The 22151-nt window shown below is 39.4% G+C and overlaps 2 protein-coding genes and 2 non-coding genes across 6 annotated transcripts in view; 3 read left to right on the forward strand and 1 right to left on the reverse strand.

Moving 5' to 3' along the window:
- The window catches only part of LOC121959189 (arf-GAP with dual PH domain-containing protein 1), a 36371-nt gene extending 21487 nt beyond the window's left edge, over positions 1 to 14884 (forward strand). For 2 of the 3 annotated variants that reach the window (XM_042508402.1, XM_042508403.1), the window contains 8 exons: positions 532 to 614; positions 6011 to 6123; positions 6228 to 6374; positions 8320 to 8403; positions 8594 to 8656; positions 9384 to 9455; positions 9581 to 9809; positions 13538 to 14883. In XM_042508402.1, coding sequence (XP_042364336.1) covers positions 532 to 614; positions 6011 to 6123; positions 6228 to 6374; positions 8320 to 8403; positions 8594 to 8656; positions 9384 to 9455; positions 9581 to 9809; positions 13538 to 13566 — 820 coding nt within the window. In that variant the 3' untranslated portion in view covers positions 13567 to 14883. Of the gene's footprint in view, positions 1 to 531; positions 615 to 6010; positions 6124 to 6227; positions 6375 to 8319; positions 8404 to 8593; positions 8657 to 9383; positions 9456 to 9580; positions 9810 to 13537 lie in introns of all 3 variants that reach the window. The other variant, XM_042508401.1, reaches the window with a different exon arrangement.
- trnar-ccu lies at positions 11447 to 11519 on the forward strand. The gene has a single exon. It is a non-coding gene; the product is annotated as a tRNA-Arg (tRNA).
- On the forward strand, positions 12082 to 12154 carry trnar-ccu. Its single transcript has one exon. It is a non-coding gene; the product is annotated as a tRNA-Arg (tRNA).
- Positions 14885 to 17737: 2853 nt separating the features above from the next.
- Positions 17738 to 21269, reverse strand: LOC121958699 (transcription factor Sox-8-like). The gene is made up of 3 exons (XM_042507795.1): positions 20702 to 21269; positions 18809 to 19059; positions 17738 to 18532 (listed from the first exon to the last, which is right to left on the reverse strand). Exons 1-3 carry the CDS (start codon positions 21166 to 21168, stop codon positions 17793 to 17795), a joined length of 1458 nt encoding a protein of 485 aa, XP_042363729.1. The 5' UTR covers positions 21169 to 21269; the 3' UTR covers positions 17738 to 17792.
- Positions 21270 to 22151: the final 882 nt, after the last annotated feature.

Below are 22151 nucleotides of genomic sequence, written 5' to 3' on the forward strand. Positions count from 1 at the left end.
GGAGGGGAAATTGAAAGGTTGAGAGAGGTAAAGAAAGAGCCAAGATGAGAGAGATTGTTGGCATGGTGACGTGCTGGCTGTTGCCATTTGTTTCTTCACACACTGAAGAGGAAGAAAAATTGAGATTGCTTCTTTTAAATGCAGCTTTGGTAGAAACAGTGGTAACAGAGGCGATACAGTGAGAGACATGTCTGTGAGTGTTGTAGAAAGTAAGCATTTAGATTAACCCTTTGAAACCTGGTTCACTTTTCTTTAACTTCTGAATCGGCCCACAGAAAAACGTCATCACTGCAGCACTCCACAGACAATATATCTATACGTCGATGATGTCCTTATTCATAGCTATTACACTGCACAATCAACATTTAATTTATAATGACAAGTTACAGCAAACAAAAAAGGTTTTATTTGCTATTTATTAATTATTAGCCATTTTAATTATAGAAAAAAAAGGTTTTCGTAGCATTGTAGCAGTTAGTGAGTGTGTAACTGATGTAAGAGCTAACTGTGTGTGTGTTTTTCTTTTCTCAGGATGCTGAGAGAGCAGTGGATCAGAGCCAAGTACGAGAGGAATGAGTTTGAGTTTATTGAAAAACAGGAGCCTTACTCTGCAGGTATTTGCATACTGACATGTATGTATTACTGTACTTGTGAAGACCCTCATCCAAGCTGATATTTTTGATTTTTTTTGCCATTTGGAAGGTGAATTCTTGAATATTTTATTATGATCAGTGCATTGAAAGAACTTTTCAGCTACACTATTAAAGCAATATTTTGGTATTTTAATAAATACACTAATTTACTTTATTGCCGACAGAAGGATCAGAAGATTGATTCCACTCTCACGTCTGTGTGGTAAATATGAGCCAGGAGACAGGAAGCTTAGCTTTCCATAATTACTTTTCGGCATGACTCTGTCCAAATGTGAGAAAATTTGCATACCACCACCACTAAAGCTCACAAATAAACATTGTATACTCTTTGTTTCATTCTTGCGAACTGCAGAGATTTGAGTGAGGTATCAAACGTATCATCTAGAAAGACAGTTAATAAGCCTATTTCCCAAAATGTCAAATGCAGCTTTGAAAAAAAGTTAAAATGTCATAGATTGGTAATGCTCTGCATACAGAGAAAGCCTGAAAAGCCCCTCTGCAACATTTGAGTCTCAGCTAATCTTAAGAGGTAGGACTAGTAAAATATCCTCACAGCTCCATAATGCTTTCCTCACCTCTTCATTTAGCCTTTAGAGATCCAAAGACACTTTTCTTCCAATGTTTTCCATGGGACTTTATTTTGGAAAAAACGATGTACCGTAGTCAACGACGGGAGACAAATTATTTTTTGATCCCGTTTAGGTTGTGCCATGAATTATAATCTTTAAAACATCATTTTGCAAGTCAAAAATGTTGGGCTTTGTCGTAGTAATGTTTAGTTTTTTGTGAAACTGCACAGTGAAGTAGGCCTAGATCACAGATAATTTAAATAATCATTTTCAGAATACAAAGACCCCAAAAAATACAACAATATTGTTGCTACACACAGAGATTCATGCTTGCACAATGACGCTCACACACAGTTTTTCCATCTGAAGAAAAAAAAAGCAAAAATGGCAGCTCTGTTGTTGTGCCAATCTTGCTTTGTTTACCCTTCGATAAGCAGAACCTTGAAAACTCCTCGGACAAACATTCCCCCAGTGGATGCCGGTAGCTGGATTTCAATTATCCTGAAACATCCATCGGCGACTTTGAAACACTCATTTTCATCCATCTTCTCCTAAGTGGTTGTGTATATGTTTGCAGTTTAAAGTGCTGTCGTTATATTCATGCTGTGACACTGTAATTGTTACTGCAGGAGAACAGAAGTGCCATTAAAACAATGTGTTTCTGTGTGTGTGTGTGTGTATGTGTGTGTGTGTGTGTGTATGGAGGATGAGGTTTCAGTATTTGTGTGTGGGATAAATGTGTGTGTCAACTAGTATACATTTCACGTCTTGTTGAAGATGGAGCTTTCTGATTGGCTTGCAGTGACCTCATGCGTTTATTGTTACAATGGAGAACCATGCTCACACACACACACGCACACATGTGCTTAGTGTTATAATATGAGTCATTCTGTTATCTCTATTTGTGCATTCATGCTCTCCTCATCACTCAGTGTGAGGAGCATGACATCTGTGTGTGTGTGTGTGTGTGTGTGTGTGTGTGTGTGTGTGGCTGAGATATACAACTGGCAGTAACCTGGCCTCCACAGCAGCCAATGTTAATATTGATTGGCTATGCAAAGGATAGGAGGAATGAAAAGAGTGTTAGGGAAGGAGGCGAGGGTGGGGACAAGGAGGGCTATCGATCGATGAGGTAATGCCAGTGTAGGTGAATGTTTCATGTCAGAAAGTCACAGCTGCAAAGACACACACACACACACACACACACACACACACACACACACACACACAAAGGACGCAAGGACAGAAGAGAGGTAATCAATGGCAGCGGACATTGAATAAGGAGATGGAAAAGAGGGCAGTGGGGTTAAGAAATTGTGTATAAAGGATTCGATTTTAAGTGAACCAACCCTTTAAAGGTGCAGTGTGTAAGATTTTGGGGGATTTGGTGGCCTCTAGTGGTGAAATGCAGATTCAAATCAGCTTAAACTTCTCCCGGTTAAAATTCCTTCAGTGTTTATTGTTCAGAAGGTTTTTATCAGGAGCAGAGTTTTTCACAGAGGTCTTCTTATTTCCAAAACAAACAGATCCACTGAGTTAAACCAGTAGAAAACAACGAATAAAGCAGTTTTACGTTGCAAATCAGTACAGCTCTGATGCTGTTTGGCATGTTGCCGCACATGAGGAGGCAATAAGCAAGTTAACAATATATGGCCCAAAAAATTAAGCAAAAGAAAAGTAAAAAAAAACAACAAAAAAACCTAAACTAAACCAAACAAGGAAAAGACCCAAAAAAGTGCAATTTCAAATAGAAATTTATAATGATTATAATCATATTTTAAAGCCCCCCCCCCCCTTTTTAAAACAAATTTTCAGGTCATTTTCTTTACCTTTTACTTAATTTCTTACAATTTGTGGGACATTTCTTGCCAAGTCCGGCATTGCCTGTTTTCCCCATGTTTGAAGATCAGATAATCCTTTACTAGTCCCATGATTGGGAAATTTGCATTGTTACAGCATCAAAGGGACATCAAAGCAGGTACACAAGACAGAATTTTGACAAAAATCAAACACATTTGTTCAGGCTTCAAAGTGTCAGGTAGCTTGTGAGAGGCATCTGAAGGCAACATAGGAAAAATTGATATTGAAATCAGGTTTTAAAAAGTTAAAAACAGTAAAAATACCAAATATATAATGATTTAGCACAAAACTGGGACTCTGATGCAGAGAAAAGCACCAAACACTGTTTATCATGGATGTATTATCTGTTTATCAAATCCAATTTTTTACTGAGGTGATTAAGGGTCATACACATCAGTCAGTGAAGGCAGAAAAATTCATTCAGGGAAATCCACAAGAAACAAAGTCTGTTAATTGTAGCAGAGTCAGAATCCAGAAACCAGATACACACAACACAAGGAAAAGGCTGGAGAGCATGAACACACTACAGGGACCACAATAACAATCTGGCAACTGAACAGAGGAAATAGTGGGCCTTAAATAGGGAGTGAAACAGGACACAGGTGAAACATATGAGGCAATCAACAAAGGCAGGAAAACTCAGGAAGTAAAAGTAGCACTAGACACAATGAGAACACATTTCAAAATAAAACATGGAGTGTACACAAACACATGAGCAGAAACTTGACAGAATATCACACATTATAATAGTAGTAATAATAACTTTATTTATATAGCTCTTTTAAAAACAGAGTTTGCTCTGACAACCAAAGCAAAGCAGAAATGAGATATATAGCCTGCGGTACGACAACAGAAAGCCAGACAGTCCTACTGAACACAAGCAAGAAGAAACAAGGCTAGAGTTAGAATGAAATTAAAACCACAGGATAAATAATGCAAGATGCAGGGCACATAATGTTAATATTAAATAATAAAAAGAAATAGTCCAAAAACAACAACAACAGAAACAATTAACGCAATCAAACCAGAAATAAAAGGAAATAAAAAAAATAAAAAAATAAAATAAATAACAGTAATAAAAAGACAACATCACATAAAAGCAAGTCCATAAATGGGTTTTGAGAAGTGATTTAAAAGACGTCAGTGATTCTGTAGCCTTATCTCCTCGGGCAGGTCCTTCCAAAGCCGTGATGAGCCAATACACTGATGGCAAAATCACGGTCACCTTTCGTTTTAAGTCTCGACTTTGGAACAGCCCGAACGGCGCCACCTGAGGATCTAAGGCTGCGAACTGGCTCATATGGAGTCAACATTTCTGTTATGTAGCTTGGGGCCAGACCCAGACAAGCTTATAAAGTGATCAGTAAAATGTTAAAATCAGTTCTAAATGGAGGGAGCCAATGGAGGGAAGCCAGGATTGGAGTGATGTGATGTCGTCTGTTAAAACCAGTGAGAAGCCTTGCTGCTGCATTCTGAACTAATTGAGGCGGGAAAGTGATTTTTGATTTATGCCAGAGAGGGGTGAGTTGCAGTACTCGAGTCTGGATAAAAATGGTGCATGAATTACTTTTTAAAGGTCTGAATGAGATAATAGTGATTTGATTCTGGAGATGGTTCTAATATGCATGATGCAGGACTGGACAACTTTATTAGAGCAGTTTCACATAACAAATCAGTGCAGCTCTGGCTCTGCTCATTGCAGTATAGCTTATTACTAAGGTGGCATACATGAAAATGTGAAAATGACCCTACCTTGAGCCCATGTTTGGTTTGTCCATTCTGGGCTTCTGTAGACACATGGCAATGCAACATGGCAGACTCCATAGGCAAGGACCTGCTTACATATAGACGGCTCATTCTGGGGTAACAAAAACACAACAGGTGTTATTTTCAGTTGATTATGCACTAAAGAAAACATACTTATTATATTATTTTCCATTTCTGCTAATATATCCTCCTAAATCCTACACACAGGACAGCTTGTTACCTATTGATCTCCCCTTATCCATTTATTCCTTTTTCATACACATTAGAAGTCTTTCTTATGAAGTTATTCCATTTCTTTTATTCGCTTTTTCCTAAAAAGTAGCAAGAAATTAGAAAGAAGTTGCAAAAAATCACCTAAAAATAAGCAAAAAAAAAAAAAAAAAAAAAAAAAAGAAAAATAATAAATAAATAAATAAAATATTCAAAATGACTGCAAAAACCAGCAAAAATATTGTAATATAATTTAAAATATAAAATTATAATGATTCTAATGATATTTTTGCTGGACATTTTCCCCTAGTTTTTAATAATTGAGGCAAATTAACTCCACTTTTATCCCTTACGTGTCATTTTAAGTCTAAGTTTATTCCTCAGTCACTGCTCATTATAAAACACTCTGGATTACAACAACAGTCAAATGACTAAAATGCAAATGAATCACCTGATTATACTCCGATGTCTTTCTCCCCTGAAGCCACAAAAAGATCCAGATTAGAGAGAAAACACATCACAGCATGACGGAAATAGAAAAGACAGAAAAGAAGGCAGTGTGGGCAAGTTTACCAAAATAGACCAAGGAGGAAGACATTACGGGCTATAAATAGAGCAGCATATCATTAACATGAAAAAGGATGTTCTTTAGTGACAATAAAGTCTCCCTCTGTGCTGTCTCATGCTGCATTTCCCGATAAAGTCTCCCCTCTCTTGTCTCGTTTGCCACTTGGATGTTGTGTTTTCTCTCTCCCTCCGTCTCCTTTTTCATCCTCGTCTTCTAAATGCAATTTCAAACAGTCTTTGAAATCGAGGTATCATCTCACACCAACCAGTTACAAAATCGCACCATCACTGTTATAAATGTCTCCTCTGTTTTAATCTCTCATCTGCTCTGATGGCTCTTACATAACAGAGCCTCAAACACACTTTCTCTTTCTCTTTTCCCAGGGTACAGAGAGGGGTTTCTATGGAAACGAGGAAGAGACAACGGTCAGTTTCTTAGCCGAAAGTTCATCCTGTCAGAGAGGGAGGGGGCACTGAAATACTTCAACAAGCAGGATGTAAGCAAGATGATACAGCAGATTTTAAAGCATGTTTACCACAGAAACTATGGTATAAAGCCAGAGAAGTGTCTTATTTGTTGTCCGTGTCTTCCTCCACCAAGGCCAGGGATCCCAAAGCAGTGATGAAAATCGAGACCCTCAACGCCACCTTCCAGCCCGCTAAGATTGGCAACCCCTGCGGCCTGCAGATTACCTACCTGAAAGACAACAGCACAAGGAACATCTTTGTCTACCACAGTGACGCTAAGGTACACACACATGAACTCTGTGACTGTACACACTGCCCTTTAACCCTTTAAAACCTGGATCGACATCAGGGTGGGGTGTTATTAAAATTTCAGGTTTAAAAGTATGTTACCCAATAAAATATATACATAGCTTTTTATATATTTTGTAACAATTGATTTAAATTACTATATTTTTTTAGGGTCATTTTCTTTTTCTTTCATTTTTGTGCTCATTTTCAGGAATTTTCTAGTCACTTTACTCATTCCGTGCTAATTTTTGGGTCATGTCTTCTTAGGTTACTAATTGCCTTTTTGCCATGTTTGTTTGAAAGATATCAAACCAATTTTCTTGGGTTTCAAATGGTTTAAAAGACTTTCCAATGTATGTGCTACAATTTAGTTCTTCTGATATGCTCCATGTCAAGTCCTAGAATGCAGCAATACAGGGCACTAACACAGTAATATAATATGCATGCTATCTTCTTTACTAAACACACTTGGACTCTGAAATGTCCCTTAATAATTCATTTTGGCTTTTGGAGTAACAGTAGCTCCAGTAGCTACACTGCAGTCAGAAAGTATTTAGATAGTGACACAGTTTGTTGTTTTGGCTCTGACACAGTGACTACAAGGGTAAAGTGCTGACATTTAAATTTTATTTAAAAGTTTCGATGTCTGGATTCAGGGAAAAGAGCCAATCAGGTCTGAAGACCCTGACACATCAAGCAGATGGTCGGCCATTGGTCAATTTTTAACTGCTGAGCGTCTGTCACCCTAGCCATTTCGGTGTGTCCTGCACCCTTAGACTGTTCTAAGGGTGCAGAACCTTGTTCAAAACCTTGGAGCGTGATGGAAAAAAAGTGTGGATGCAGCCGTAAAGCTGCAAGTCAGGACTTTAACGTTATGGGTGCTGTGTTAATTTAAAGAGTAAAACAACATAAAATGTGTTGCACTCTCACTACTTGCAGATTGCACTGTATGTCCAATGTGATATATTGTTTTTGCAAGCTATGTTTAATTTTTTTTAGGCTGTTTTCTTCAATGAACTTGAATTTCATCATGGAAAAACCCCACAACCACTGCAGTGTCCACCTGTAGGGTCTGACTTTACCTTCCCCAGGGGAGTTATTAACGTCACTCCACACTCCCTGCTGTGCTCAGCTTGCCTTGTGGGGAGTGATGAGGTCAAGGCCTAGATCCCAAATGTCAGTGCTGTCCATCTTCACATATTAATCAGTTCCACATGACTTGGTGGACTAGAATACAGATAAGTGCATCTTGTGTTATTTGTTATCTTTGTAGCAGTAGTTTAAGCTTTTTATGTTGTGTAGTTTGCTCAGTCAACAGCAAATCTTGAGGACATTATTTTTATTTTTATAAATGCAATGGTTGCAGTCCATTTTATGGGTCCCATTTTTCGCCATATAGTTTCCCAAGACAATAAACACAGTCTTTTTTTTTTCTAAGAAAGAGAAAGGAGTTGATAAAGCAGTTGCAAAGTTATGTCAATTTTAGAAACAGTTAAACTTATATACTCTCACTTTTGTGATTCTGAACATCTTAATTATATATGTATGTGCCCTGTGTTTCTTAAGAAAAAGAGACAGAGAGAGAGTTAGTGAAAAAAGAAAAGCCAAGAGAAAAGATAGATATACAGTAAATAAGCCATTCGGTCTGTGACAGTAGTGGCGCTGCTCCCTCTGCTGGCTGAGACGGATTTCTTAAGGCTGTGACAGAAGGAGTTCACTGGGTTCATTTGGTGTCACCGTCACTCTCCTTCTGTGGTGGAGTTATCGACAGCACTGCAGCATCCGCACAGCACAGATGCCTTTCACTACACCTTAGTGATGCCTTCACTTGCATCTGAGGGAAAAAAAACACATTATTCACCCAGAGCCCAAGTGAATAGATACTGTGTGACATGTTGCCACTGAGGGTGTTTTTTTATTTTATTTTTTTTTTATAGGAGATGGTTGACTGGTTCAATGCTATCAGAGCGGCCAGGTTCCACTACCTACAGGTGGCCTTCCCTGGAGCAAGTGACGAGGAGGTGAGGATTTATTCACACAGCACACTCTGACAGAGCATGTTGACGCACTCCTAACCCAAGAATGGAACAGAGCATTACAAATTATTCATTAGCTTTATGATAGACCACTTTCCTTTGTGACAGGTATTATTGTTAATATTACATGAATGCTTTTATTTTATATGATTCTCTTTTGTCTTTGCTCTTCCAGCTGGTGCCCAAACTGACCCGAAACTTCATGAAGGAGGGCTTTATGGAGAAAACAGGTCCAAAGGTTTGTGCCATGGTTAAACTCACTGGATTCAACCGCTGTAATGTCAAATCAGGAATAATAATATTGTTTTTACTCAATTTCACTGTTATGTTTGCCCAAATCTGACCAAAGTGTCTGTAGGTCATGATTAGCATCATGGTTTCCAATGTGTACTTGGACTCAAGGATGACTTGATTAGCATTTGGTGTTCAAAGCTCACTGTGACCTCAGTAAATGTTTTTGGCCAACTCAAGAATTCATACACTAATAATGACAAAATCTCAATAGAATGTCGAATGGGATAAAATGATGAAGTGATGATATTTTCTATCCAAAAAGTCAAAGCTGAACTCATAATTTTCCGCAAAAACACTTTTCTGGGCATGATTCAACGTCATACCTCTGGAACAGAAGGGGAGACATGTGGTCAGATACAGAATTGGTGACTCTTATCTTGAAACTGTGTCGATCAAATAGATCTTCTGTGTTGCCGGGGGGGAAATGTGTGTGAAGCATCCATGTTTTTAACAGACATGAAAGTGAACTGCAACTTAACTGGTTCATGGAAGCATACAACTGCAAGGCAGTAGTTTTAGTTTAAATGCCCATTTAAGAAGCAAAGACTTTGTCACATTTAATTCTTACCTAACCTAACAAAAGGCCTCAGTTTGTTGACACTTGCAGAAACCTTATTGACCTACTTAGATTTTCACCTCAGAGTGTAATTGTCTCTCTCACTCTGCCACAGCACACAGAGGGCTTCAAGAAGAGGTGGTTTACTATGGACGACAGGAGACTCATGTATTTCAAAGATCCTCTGGTAAGAAGCGCCTTTAACACTTTTCCTTTTGTCCTGACTGATCACTCAGTTAGTTCACAGGACCTCCACTCTCTCTCTCTCTCTCTCTCTCTCTCTCTCTCTCTCTCTCTCTCTCTCTGTCTCAGGATGCCTACGCCCGTGGTGAAGTGTTCATTGGCAGTAAGGAGAACAGCTACACCGTCCTGTCCGGCTTGCCCTCTTCCACCCAGGGCTACCACTGGAACCATGGCATCACCATCGTCACGCCGGACAGGAAGTTCCTGTTTGCCTGCGAGACCGAGGCCGAGCAACGGGATTGGATAGCCGCCTTTCAGAGGGTCATCAATCGACCAATGAGGCCACAGGAATATGCAGGTGGGCGAAATTTCAAGGCCTTATTTCTGTTTTATTTTTGGTATTTGTGTTTCTATGTTTAAAAGCACACTGACTGTTAGTAGCATTATGGATCAGTGATTTTAACTTCTTCATCGGTCTCTCCAAAGAAAGGAAACGTTATCCAGGGCATCCCTGTCCATATCCTAACAAAATCAGCATCAGCAATCACTACAGCAGTGGATATTAGAAATTGAAAAAAATTCTTTCTAACAAAGGTAAACAAAGATAACTTTTGCTCTTTTGACACAGATCCCAAAATCTTGCTGCAACGATGACCCTACATCATGACATCTTTGCTCTTTGAGTGTAACGTGTAACATACGAGATGGGCATATTCTTCTAAAGAATAACAATGGCATAACATGCCAATAACAATCATTTACTGTCTTTTATATGGGGCTTGATCTCATTGGACCTCATTGGACCTCCCCAGTCGGCAGAAATCTTTAATGGCCGTCAACTACTTTGAGTCAAATCTCCCAGTGGTACATAACACATCATCACAATGTCACACCTGTCCCATCCTGCTGGGACACACTTTTCACCCAGATGTCGATTCAGGGGTGACCAGCGTTACTACCTGTGCTGCTGGCTCAAACATCGGAAATCAATACAACCCTTGTTCCATATTTGTACTTTTTGTACTGAACAGCAGGGTGGAGAGGCTTTTTTAAGAACAGAAAATGGTTGCCATGAAAAACTGGGAAAAAAAGGTATGCCTTTTTCAGTGTTGTGTAAAGCCCTAGTGGCAATGGATAAGGCACTGGCCTCCTAAGCCAGGAATTGTGGGTTCAAGTCCCATCTGGGGTGACTGGTAGCAGAGTAATGCTGAAGTTGAATGTTAGGCTCTGATTGCCTGGAGGCTGATAAACCAAAACTGTTCTCTGCAAGCAGTGTTTTACTAGCAGGTTGATGACTGACACGCAGATATGAGTGACACATTTTAGCACAACGTCACGGTTCTTGTTGATAGTTCTCTATTTTGTGTCTATATGTTTCCCCCTCCTCTTTCTGTTTGTTTGTTGCACTGGTATCACTAGTGGTCACTGCCTCTGCTTTCTAACTGACACAGTGACATGAGTAAAGTCACCAGAATAATTACCATATATGCCTTTAGTATAGTATTTACTTCCATATATGTCTGTTGTAATGAGAACCAACTGACATCACCATGTCGCTTCCTGTCTAGTTTCTCTTTCGCTAGCATCTGTAACTCAGTGCCAGCTCATTTTGTACTTCTTTCATCGGTTGTTTTGAAAAAATCAGATCAGCATCCATCATCTTATCAGCATCCTGTAGCAAAGATGACTTCCCAGTGATGTGATTGGTCAAGCTGTTTACACATTTGGATCAAATCCTCTGAATTCAACCTGCTCGGGAGCAGGTTAGCCATACAGCATAGGTTGCCATGGTGATCTATCCCAGTTATAAGCGAGCCAGCCTCCATGTTCTCCCACTCCTTTTTCTGTTCTTTTTGTTTTCTCTCTGTTATTGTTACAGGAGCATTAGGGGCCATTGTTATGTTAGTGAAAACCACACACTGTGCGTCCCATGGTGTTGTATTATATTGGAACTGGATGCATTTTGATAGAAGTGGTGAAAGTCAAGAATGTAAAGCCCCAGTGGCCTAATGGATAAGGCACTGGCCTCCTAAGCCAGGGATTGTGGGTTCAAGTCCCATCTGGGGTGATTGACAGCAGAGAGAGGTGGCAGAACAAAACTCAGTCCTCTGCTGGCAGTAATTTTCCAGGTCCCAGTTGTCTCTCCTGCTGCTTTGTGTGCTTTTTGACTGACACACCAACAAGTATAAAATCACATTTGTCTTCACTTTGAATGGGTCAACCATGTAATCCAATCAGATCTTTGTTACAAGGGAATTTCCTCAAAAATGCCACAAATGCCCACTTGCACTCAAAAATTTACTGAGTAGAAGTTAGTGTTCAGAGGTCACTGTCATCTCACGAAACATGTTTTTGGTCATAACTCATAATTTTACGCTAATGTCTAAGTGGATAAAATGATAAAGTGATAACATTATATATTCAAAAGGTCAAAGGTCAACTCCACTGTGATATCATAATATTTTGCAAAAAGACTTTGTTGCTGCCGGAGGGAAGATGTGTGTGAAGCATCCATGTTTTCACAGACATGGATGTAAACTGTAAGTGCATCTTAACTGGTGTGCGGTGATAATTTTAGTTTTTTTGAACAGGTTGGCTTTGTTGGAACTGGTTGGCTTATAAACTGTGAAGCCCCAGTGGCCCAATGGATAAGGCACTGGCCTCCTAAGCCAGGGATTGTGGGTTCGAGTCCCATCTGGGGTGATATTTAAACTCAACAGTGAATTACTGGCAGGTGGCTGCCCTTCTTCACTGCTTTCTGACTGACCCATTGATGTCTACATGCTACATTTGTAGTCACGCCTCATCCCCTCGTTCTGTATTAAGTCACATGCCATCTAGCCTGTCAGTCATTTGTCATTCTCTGAAGAAAAATACTGGAATTTATTGCCCATATTCATACTCAAAATGAATAATTGAAACAGCTTGGTCTTAATCTAGTAATACAGATGAAGCAGACTATTATCAAGAAAGCATTAGACAAAAAAAGTAGATTTTTAATTCTTAAAATTGCACCCTGTATTTTCTTTTAGGAAGGATATGAATATTATGAGGTCACAAAGATACACATAACTGTTTGACTGAGAAACAGTAACTACAAAATCACAAAAAAATCACAGGGTACCTTTTATTTCATGTCTTGTATGGCATGTCTTTATATTAAATTAGTTCTATAAATAAAGTGTGTTGGTTATGAATGTGTAATGTTTGTCAATTTATACTAAACATAAATTCAAATGCAAAACTTTTTTTGGTCGCTTTTTTGCGTTGATTTAAGGCTTTTTTAATGCACTCATAAGATAGATTTTGGTTGCAAATGTGTTAAAATCAGTGTCAGTGAGTACTTGTCCTTTGCCAAGATGAGCCATCACAGGTGAGACATATCAAGGTACTGATTTAACAACATCATTAGTACACAGGTGTGTCTTGGGCTGGTCACAAATAAAAGGCCAACCTAAAACATGCAGTTTGATCGCACAACACAACGCCACAGATGTGACTTTTTTCTTACCGTAAAAAAAAACTAGTGCATAAAAAAGTCTTAGATCTATAATCTGTGAAAAATGGGAGAAAAAACAAAATTGTTGCATTTTTTTCTTTGATTATTATTATTATTATTATTATTATGACATAATAACTTGAAAAGACATAAACAGATGAATATCACTGCAAGTATGACAATTAAAAACAAACAAACAAAAGACAACCAAATGAGCACATGTCAAGTAAAAGGAAATTTCCAAAATTAAGGGGGTGTGGGGGGTTTCTAATGATGCCTTGATAGCCATATACACAGGCATTAATCATAAAAACATACTTTTTACGCATATGATCACACTGCTCTAATTGCTGCATTTTGATTTATTGTTGAGTGTATTTTGAAGGAAATTAAAAGTGGGAAATAGTGAATGCAAATCTAATTTAAGACAACACTGACTGTTGAAGTATTGACTCTGAGCAACTTTAAGGTGAAAGCATGAGTGCACCTCAAATACCAAAGATCAGATGTACAGGTACCATAATGAAACAGACATATTAGTTATGTTGTTCTGTATAACATAACCTTTTTTGTGTCTGTCTTTTCAGTGGAGGCCCATTTTAAACACAAGCCTTGAAGACTGCAGGAAGCCACAACTCAGCTGGACCGGCCCAGTCTCATTCAGATCAAGAGACAATCCCAATGTGTGACCACAGAACGTTGGCGGGAGGCGCTGGGGTGTGGTTTTGGGGGACAGGAGTGGGTTATAGGATGGTGTGAAGAAATAGAAAGAGGGACTCAAGCCTATCTGTGTAGAAAACTTGAACTCTAACGGGACTGAAGGCCCCTCATGGGGTGAAACGTTGGTGATCCGAGGCCAAAGGGTAGATGATGTCATCACTATTGCGCCTACCAACCTTGTGCTATACATTATCATCATCCTTCCTTTCCTCAGCCGTGTGGACCCCTTCCCTGCAACGACCTCCCCTATCTCAAATTTCGTCTCGTGAACGGTTCATTCTCTCTGTAATCTAATGTAATTATGTAATCTAGAGTCATTTCACTGGTTGCTTAACAAAGACAATGCATTGTTAATTTATTGAATGTACAGTTTTTGATGACAGTGGCTTACCGTGTGTGTGTGTGCGTGTGTGTGTGTGGGTGTGTGTGTGTGTGTGTGTGTGTGTGTGTGGAATCGTGATGTTTTCGTTGAGGACGCTGTGAGGTTGAACCTCTGGCACTGAGACCCTGTTAAACCCTGAACCTACAAAGTGCTGTTAACAACAAATATGCATAAAAACACACACACACAGACAAACTCTCAGTGATCACCGTAGCTGTTAACGTAGCTGGAGGTGGCTGATGTGCATCCAGACAGGGTTCTTTTACAACCTCAATCTAACAGCTGTTCTCTTTATTTATTTGTACTGTTGAAACATACTGAGTCATCGTAGACAGTTATTATTGCTGCTTTAAAGGATTGTAATGTGACAGGATTGTAATTTATATAACACTTCTACAACTGGTTTCTTTTGCATCTTGTTTTAAAAGACACATGGTTGTGTTGACCCTTAAATCACAGTGATGGTTTGTTTCATTATGAAAATCTTAACATGAATACAGATGAACCTGAAATCATGTGGCCGTGTTTGATTTTTCCTCAGTGTTTTAAGACATTTCAGCTCGGTGGGACGACACACTGTAAATATGATGCTTTCCAACTTTAGGTAGTTTGACTGAAGGATAATTCTGCTTGACTTGGGTTCAAATTTTATACTTTTGGCCCTCATTCTTATTGGTTAGGTTTATTTTACAAAGACTTTGTTGTAGTGATGTCATTCACAGACCCCAGCAATTAATTTGATTCCAGAGTTTTCCTATAAAGCCCCTAGGGAACTTTATTTTACTTTTAAGCCTGAGCACTGTCAAGGCAATGCAACATTTAAAGTGCAGTAAGGTGCATTTATCCAGCAGATGGAGCACTTCTGTTATGAAAAAATGCCATTTTTTCAGCTGTTGGGAAAAAATTGGCAATAAGAGATTTTTGCTTAAAGGGATAGTTCTGATTTTTTGAAGTTGGGTTGTATGGGCTATTTATCCATACACAATATATATGCAGGGTTCCCACAGTATATATAGGGGTAAAAAAAAACCTGGAAAAAGTAATGGAATTATTAAAAAAATATTAAAAGTTTTGGAAAAATCATGGAATTCGTAAAAAATATTGAAAGTTTTTGAAAAGTCATGGAATTTTATTGTGTGAAATGAAATTGATGAGATTGTAATCATCCATGGATTATTTACCACATAATGTAAGGTGACAGCTAATTTATTTTCTGTGGCTGTTGATGTAACGTAGCTCTTATAAGTGTCAATGAATGAATGTTTTGTTTACTATTACGTACATTTCCTCATTTTCCCCCTGCGTTCCCTCTGTCTGTTCATATGTGACAGCTACCTATAATTCTGTCTGAATTTGATATTTTTGAAAGTGGGGCAAGAAAAACATTATGAGCCCAAAACAATGTGTGAAAAAATAAAGGAAATTATTAAGTAAAATAGTGCCTCAAAAAATGATACTTCTGCAAAATAACTTTAAATATATAATCATGGCAATTATAAATATAGTTTTTGGGATATTTTTCTCTAGTTTCTTCAAAAATAGTTGTTCAAAACTTCTTATTTTTAGAGCAGTTCTTGCCAAGCTGCTCATTGCTCTTTTTTTTCAAAGTTTTCAAAAGAAAATCAAACCAATTTGCTCAGATTTCACAGGTTGTCAATACTCATGAAGGTGTTTGAAAATAGCACAGGAAAATTGATGTCGCTCCAAGTTTTGAAGGGCTAATAGTAAGCTAATAACTAATAGCTAATAACGGCCAGATGTGGTGGAGTAAAATGTACAATATATATACAATATATGCCTCTGAGATGTAGTGGAGAAGTACAAAGTAGCGTAAGTGGAAATACTCAAAGTATGTACATGTACTGAAATATTAAACAATTCATGTACTTCGCCACCACTGCTGTTCACTTATCATATCTCACAGCAGATGGCGCTCACAGGTCACTTGTAAGAGTTGCACACTCACAGTGGGACAAAGTGTGAACCAAATGTCACCTGATGATCTCGCCACTCTTACACAAACTTCCACATACACGCACACTGGCTCCAGGGCATTAGGGAATTATGGGTAAATCAATGTTGCTTCTGTCTGGCTGTCTTGTTGTCGTTGGCAACCAGGTTGTCATGGTAAACTGCGCAGACAGTGAGCCACTGAGGTGCTGCAGGCAGCTCGGACCCACACAGGAAGTGTTTAAAGGCGGGTGGGACGTCAGCTCAGCAGCAGCCGTGTTTGTCCTGATGATAGTCTGGTCTGTGAGGTGTTGGCACACACTGCAGCACATTTATTAATAGTCAAGCTGCTGCTTCATATAGAGTTTGACTGGGATAATATAGTTAGAATGTCATTTTTAAGTTATTCTATAAAACTCTTTAATTTAGTAAATAAAAAACATTAAAGTCAGATTAGACAATAATTTGAGGCTCTTTTCTTTGTCATAAGTCAGCAGAGCATTTCATTTACAGTGCATGGAAAACTTAAATCCAGCTGTCCCGTCCATCAGGCCCTGCAGCCGACACTCCAGCCAGAGCCGGGACTGTGAAATTAGCTAATCTCCTCACAGGAAACCCAGCAGGAGCAGCTGTTGGACTGGAAACAAACTGGAAATGCAGCAGCAGAGAGCAACAGGTCAGCAGTGAACGCAAGAGGATCAGATTCTGTTGAGTGTTGTGACTTTGACCCTTATATCCAATTCTTTTTGCATCTTGTAATGTTGAGATCTACATTTTTCCTGATTATTCCACAGTGGCACCTTGTTGCAACCTGCTCCTAATGTCACCTACATGTATAAGGGACTGTTCTTTATTTATCAGGGGAGAGGGGTGGCTTCGCCTTTTTTATATTTTTATTTTTTTCATTAATTTAAATGGTTTTAAAATCATTAATACAACCAGCTTCAACAGACATTATCTTTTAAATCAGGCTGATGGAAAAACATTTCTGTCCTCTCACGTTGAGCAGGTTTTGTGTTTTCATTCTTACTGCTTGCTATGCAGAGTCATCATTGACAGTCTACATTCATTACAGGAAGACAGAAACACAATGTCTCTGTCCCTGTGGTTAAAAATAAAACACTATCTTGCTGCCAAAAAAAAAAAAAAAAATCATAATTCCACCATATGAAAGGGAAAAAATCCCTCCAGATTGAATGAAAACATTTTAAAGTTGACATTGGACCCCACTGATTTGAAGGTGAGGTTAACCCTTTGAAACCCTTTCCTTTTTCCACTAATTTTCAGGTAATTTTCTGATATTTTTGACTAATTTCTTTTAGGGTAATTTCTTCTTTCATTGCTTATTGCCTTTTTTCCCATGTTTCTGGTGTAAATCAAGCCAATTTGCTAAGGTTTCAAAGGGTTAAATGAACTTTTTCACTCAGTCAGGTTAAGTGAAAGAACTGCTTTTAAACCTGAAACTCTCTGTTGTAAATACCAAAATTCCATTGGAGTGGAGATTTAATGGAACATTTTTGTGTCCAGTGCAGTTAAAATGCCACACCTCAGTCCTTTTTCACTCAGAAAAGAGTCAAAACACCAATTCATTGTTAATATTACAAATTTCTTTGCATTAAAATGAATAAATGTAACAACATACTGACGCATGACATAAAGATTTGGCCAACAGATATCAGCACTGTCCTTCAGAAATCCCATAAACTCCCATAAAGTCATTTAGGTAGGCCACTGTTCTGAGGCAATCTGAGTTTAAGTTTTTTGTCCATAAGACCAAACTTTTCTCCTCTTCAAGGCCTGCTGAGTGTTGTGTAGATCGGCTGCTCCCAGCTGGAGGGAGGACTGTGTGGAGGAGGTGCCAAAGCCAGGCTGTTGATAAGAGGTGTAGCGTAAGGCCTGCGAGAGGAGTGAAAGTACGGGTACTGATACAGACTGGCAGGGTAGCCGGAGAAGGCACTGTAGAAACTGGAGCTTTGGAGGTCAGTGTAGTCAGACTGGTTGGCGGAGGATGAGGAGGAAGTGGAGGAACTGAGGGAGGTGTACTCAGGTTGTGGCAGTGGAGGAGTGGACGAGGAGTGACGTGGGCTCATCTGCTCAGTTTTAATCTGAGGTTTTTGGCTGGTGTCCTCGTGGAACCCATCTCGACTGGAGGAGGATGGTGGCACTCCAGTCATGTTTTTGGGTGTCCACGTAGGGACGTTGTGGGGGTGCGAGTGGATGCTGGGCAGGACGAAGGATCCAGGAGGGTTGTTGTGTCCGTGGCTGCTATCTGGTGGAGTAAGAAGAGTGGAGCCATGGCTGCTGGGAGGGAGGTACTGGTCGAACTCGTGGACGTCGAATCCGTCAATGGTGCTGATGACGTCAGTGCTGAGCTCTGAGATGTCCACATTGCTGAAGTCAATGTTCTGACGGCTGGTAGGAGGAAGTGAACCGGTGCTGCTGTCCACAAGCCGCTGGCTCTCATGTTTGCTCCCCATGTGGAGGTCAGTTTTAGGGGTAGTCGGAGGTGTTGGAGGTCCGTGAGACTGACCTAAAAACCAATGAAGTACCAATCAATATCCCCATGCTGAAGCAATAAAGGTAAGAAAAGGTAAGTTGCAACACTTGCTCTGATGATTAGGAATCAACAGATTATTGGCCTGGCTGATTATCGGGGCCAATATATGGCATTTTGCCAATCATCTTTGTCGACGTTTAAGTCTAATGATCACCGAAAAGATTAATCCATTAAAAACTAATAATTGGTATGGCCCTGAAAAACCAATACCGGTCGACCCTTCCTGATGATATCTGGATTATATCTCACCTGTTCTGTCTAGATGGTAATGATGGTGCACTTCCCCGTTGCCAGGCAGCCGCACCACCCCTGGTTCACACTTATACAAGCCCTGCTGATGCTGCTGCTGGACCAGTCCAGGTCTACAGTCATCCTGTCCCGGTTTGGCGCTCTTGCGTCTCCGAGGCTGGTACTTGTAGTCTGGATAGTCCTTCTTGTGCTGCATCCTCAACCTCTCGGCCTCTTCGACGAAGGGACGCTTCTCTGTTTCAGAGAGGAGTCTGAGGAAGAAATGGATGAGTTATTGGGTTATGGAAGGACTTTTAAATACCAGTAAGTACAATGGCTATATAATATATGTTCATTCCAAAATGCATACACATGTTGCCATATATTCTGTGTTCAGTGTCATCAAAACACAAATGTTTTGCCAGAAAAAAATGTTGGCATTGTCGTTTCTTCAAACCACTCATATGTTACTTTTGTATGCTTAATATGTATCATTTTAACATATGTAATATGGTTTTGTATATGAGATTTGGCATCAGGAGGTGGAGAGGATGGTGGATGTTGTGACACCAAAGCAAGAAACCTGCAAAGCTTCAGAAAACACTTTGACACTAAAGAATGACAAAAACTGTTGTTTTTAGTGAGTCATCACAAGTGTTTCAAGCAGCTTATACCCATCACATGTGAGTGTTTTTAAGTGGCTGTGTTTTCACCAGGGATAGGGCTACAAAAAATGTTTTTCTTTTAACTAACTTTTTTTTTTTTTTTACCAAGACATCACTGTGTGTTATGTAGTGGGGCAATTGCAATGTAAAGTGTTTTTTTTTTTTTTTTTTTTTTTTTTGACAGAGACATTTTTGCAGAGGCTAAATTTCTAGCAGCATTTTTGCCACAACACATGGGAGTTTTAGCGACCGGTAATTTTTCGACCTTGTTATGACCACAACCAAGTGTTTTTTTGTGCCTAAACCTAACCACACATTAGCCACAGCACTGTTGAACCTTTAAGATGCATAAAGTTTTGAAGTATCTACTTCATATTAATGTATAAATCCTTGTTTGCAAAAAATACACAATGCCAGCATTTTGTCTAATGATTGGGTTAAAAAATCTGAAAGAAAATGGCAATTTTTTTTTCTCCACCATCTGACAACTAGAGTTAGGAGCTACTCTACAGAACAAGACTTAACACACACACACAACATATGATAATAAAGTATGCTGCACTGTTATATATAAAACCATCCAGTGTATTTAATAGTATTAGTCTTACCTCAACATCAGTAGAATGCAATTTAAATCCAACAATTTAGGGTCTCTTTTCTTTAACATGACTGCTTTTGAGACTTTATGGACATTTAATAACACTAATAATACTCACATAACCTTTTTTAAGTGACATTTTAAATGAAGTATTTTAATATTGCAATATTGCTACTTTTACTTTGTAAATGAAGTAACTTCCTCCACCACTGACTGCATTTTAAACTGAATTAGGATTAGATAATAGAAAATTACACACCAGTCAGCTTTGAATTTAGCTATTCCTTAAACAATGTTTGTTTGCACATGGAGGAAAAACTAATTTAACCCCCTCTCTGTGTGCCTAATTCTACATCATTTGGTATTTTTGCAAGGTGTGCCATTAATCCCTTTTATTGTATTTATGTAAAATTCCATTGAGGTAATTGTCAGGATTTTAATGACTTTAGTAGTTGTGTTTAATTGTCAGCTGCCGTTTTATGAGAAGATTGTTTACATTTTTAAAGAAATCATCGTGTTTGAATGAAATTCAGTGAGGGGAAAGTAGGATTTGGGTTTGGGACACATTACTCTGGTGATCTGCAGATGAAGTTGCATGCAATACCAATTGCTGATTCATTAAAGTAGAGGTTCTCTGTCTTCAGTACCCACCGCCACAGTTTGCCCAGCGTCTTGCTGAGCTCAGCGTTGTGCAGATGAGGATACTGGTCCGCCAGCTTTCTCCGCGCTGCCTGCGCCCAAACCATGAACGCGTTCATCGGCCGCTTCACGTGAGGTTTGCTCTTAAGGCCTCTCTCCCCCTGAGAGGGCATCGGTACCAGCGACCAGTCATAACCTTTCAGCACTTGAGACACCGCTTCGCGGATGCAAGCGGGGAAGCGCTCAGCCTCCTCGCTGCCCTCCTGTTTGTGCGTAATCCCTGGCGGGCGCGCTGCCGCCTCCTGTGCGTCGGAGCCCGCTGGAGAGGCCGGGGACTCTGAATCCGATCCATGCTGGGACACGGAACTGTCGCTGCCTGCTGGACTGCGCGGATGGTCTGTCATAGACTTGTTCTCTTCTGTCATTCTTGGTAAAATGTTGCTATATGTCTCGGTTCCGGAAGGATTCTCCAAGTGCATAAATACGCACGGCTCTGTAAGAAGACTGTTTCACCCCGAAATCAGGTAAAATCCCAAATTTCTCGTCTTGAACTATTCCTTTTCAAGTTTTTCTCAACAGACAGGCAAAGTTTGACGAGACTCTGTTTTCTTTTTAGTACTTGTACTCTCTTTAGTACTTGCATCTCTCCACCCCTCGTGTCTTATTGGCCTTTGCAAACTTCTACTCGCAGAGTTCCTCCTAGTTTGGCATAAGGACGCAGGAGGAGGCAGATAATTGTAAAATTTCAATATTACATTTACAAGTTAAATAACTTTCATGAATATGATCGTTTAGATGCAAATCTACGCAATAAAAGTTTGACCTCCATTGCTTGATCGATTTGTCTAAGTTCAGAGGCAGGCGTTAACTGTTTTACTTAGCCTAAGTATTTTGAATTTATCTTAGGATATGCCTTTTTTATTTTACTACATTTCAGAAACAGGTAACATATCTTATGCTCTTATAGCCTACATTTATCTGAGGCAAGTGACTATTTTGATTTTCAATAGGCAAAATATGAGCTCACAGTAGTTGTTAGGGAGGCCCTGGGTCTTCACCTGCCAAATGTCAATCAAATTAACATATACTGGTAAGAGACACAAAACGACCACAAAGACTAAAGACACACACACACACACACACACACACACACACACACACACACACACACACACACACAAGACATGCAAAAAAATTCACAAAAAGTACTTCAAAAACAGGCAATACGACCAAAAAACAAATACAAAATGACCTCAAGGAGACAACAAATGGCTACACAGAGACACAATACAACCACATGGAGACACTAAATGGTTACAAAGTGACGCCACATTAAGTAGCATAACGACTACAAAGGAGTTGCAGAACGACTGCAAAGTCTGTGTGTCTTGCTCCTATGCTGCAGGAGTTGGGGCCCTTTGAATATCTGTGCCCAGGGCCTCATTGTCTCATAATCTGCACA

Source organism: Plectropomus leopardus, chromosome 19 (genome assembly GCF_008729295.1).
Source record: "Plectropomus leopardus isolate mb chromosome 19, YSFRI_Pleo_2.0, whole genome shotgun sequence".
In the NCBI taxonomy this organism is placed as follows: Eukaryota; Metazoa; Chordata; class Actinopteri; order Perciformes; family Serranidae; genus Plectropomus; species Plectropomus leopardus.

Excerpts from the sequence above, each read along its gene's own strand:
- LOC121958699 (XM_042507795.1), bottom strand. The coding sequence starts at position 21,168 with ATGCACTTGGAGAATCCTTCCGGAACCGAGACATATAGCAACATTTTA. Across the intron at positions 19,060-20,701 it reads ACGCTGGGCAAACTGTGGCG|ACTCCTCTCTGAAACAGAGA; the intron begins GTGGGTACTGAA and ends TTTCTTCCTCAG. Across the intron at positions 18,533-18,808 it reads TTACCATCTAGACAGAACAG|GTCAGTCTCACGGACCTCCA; the intron begins GTGAGATATAAT and ends ATTGGTTTTTAG.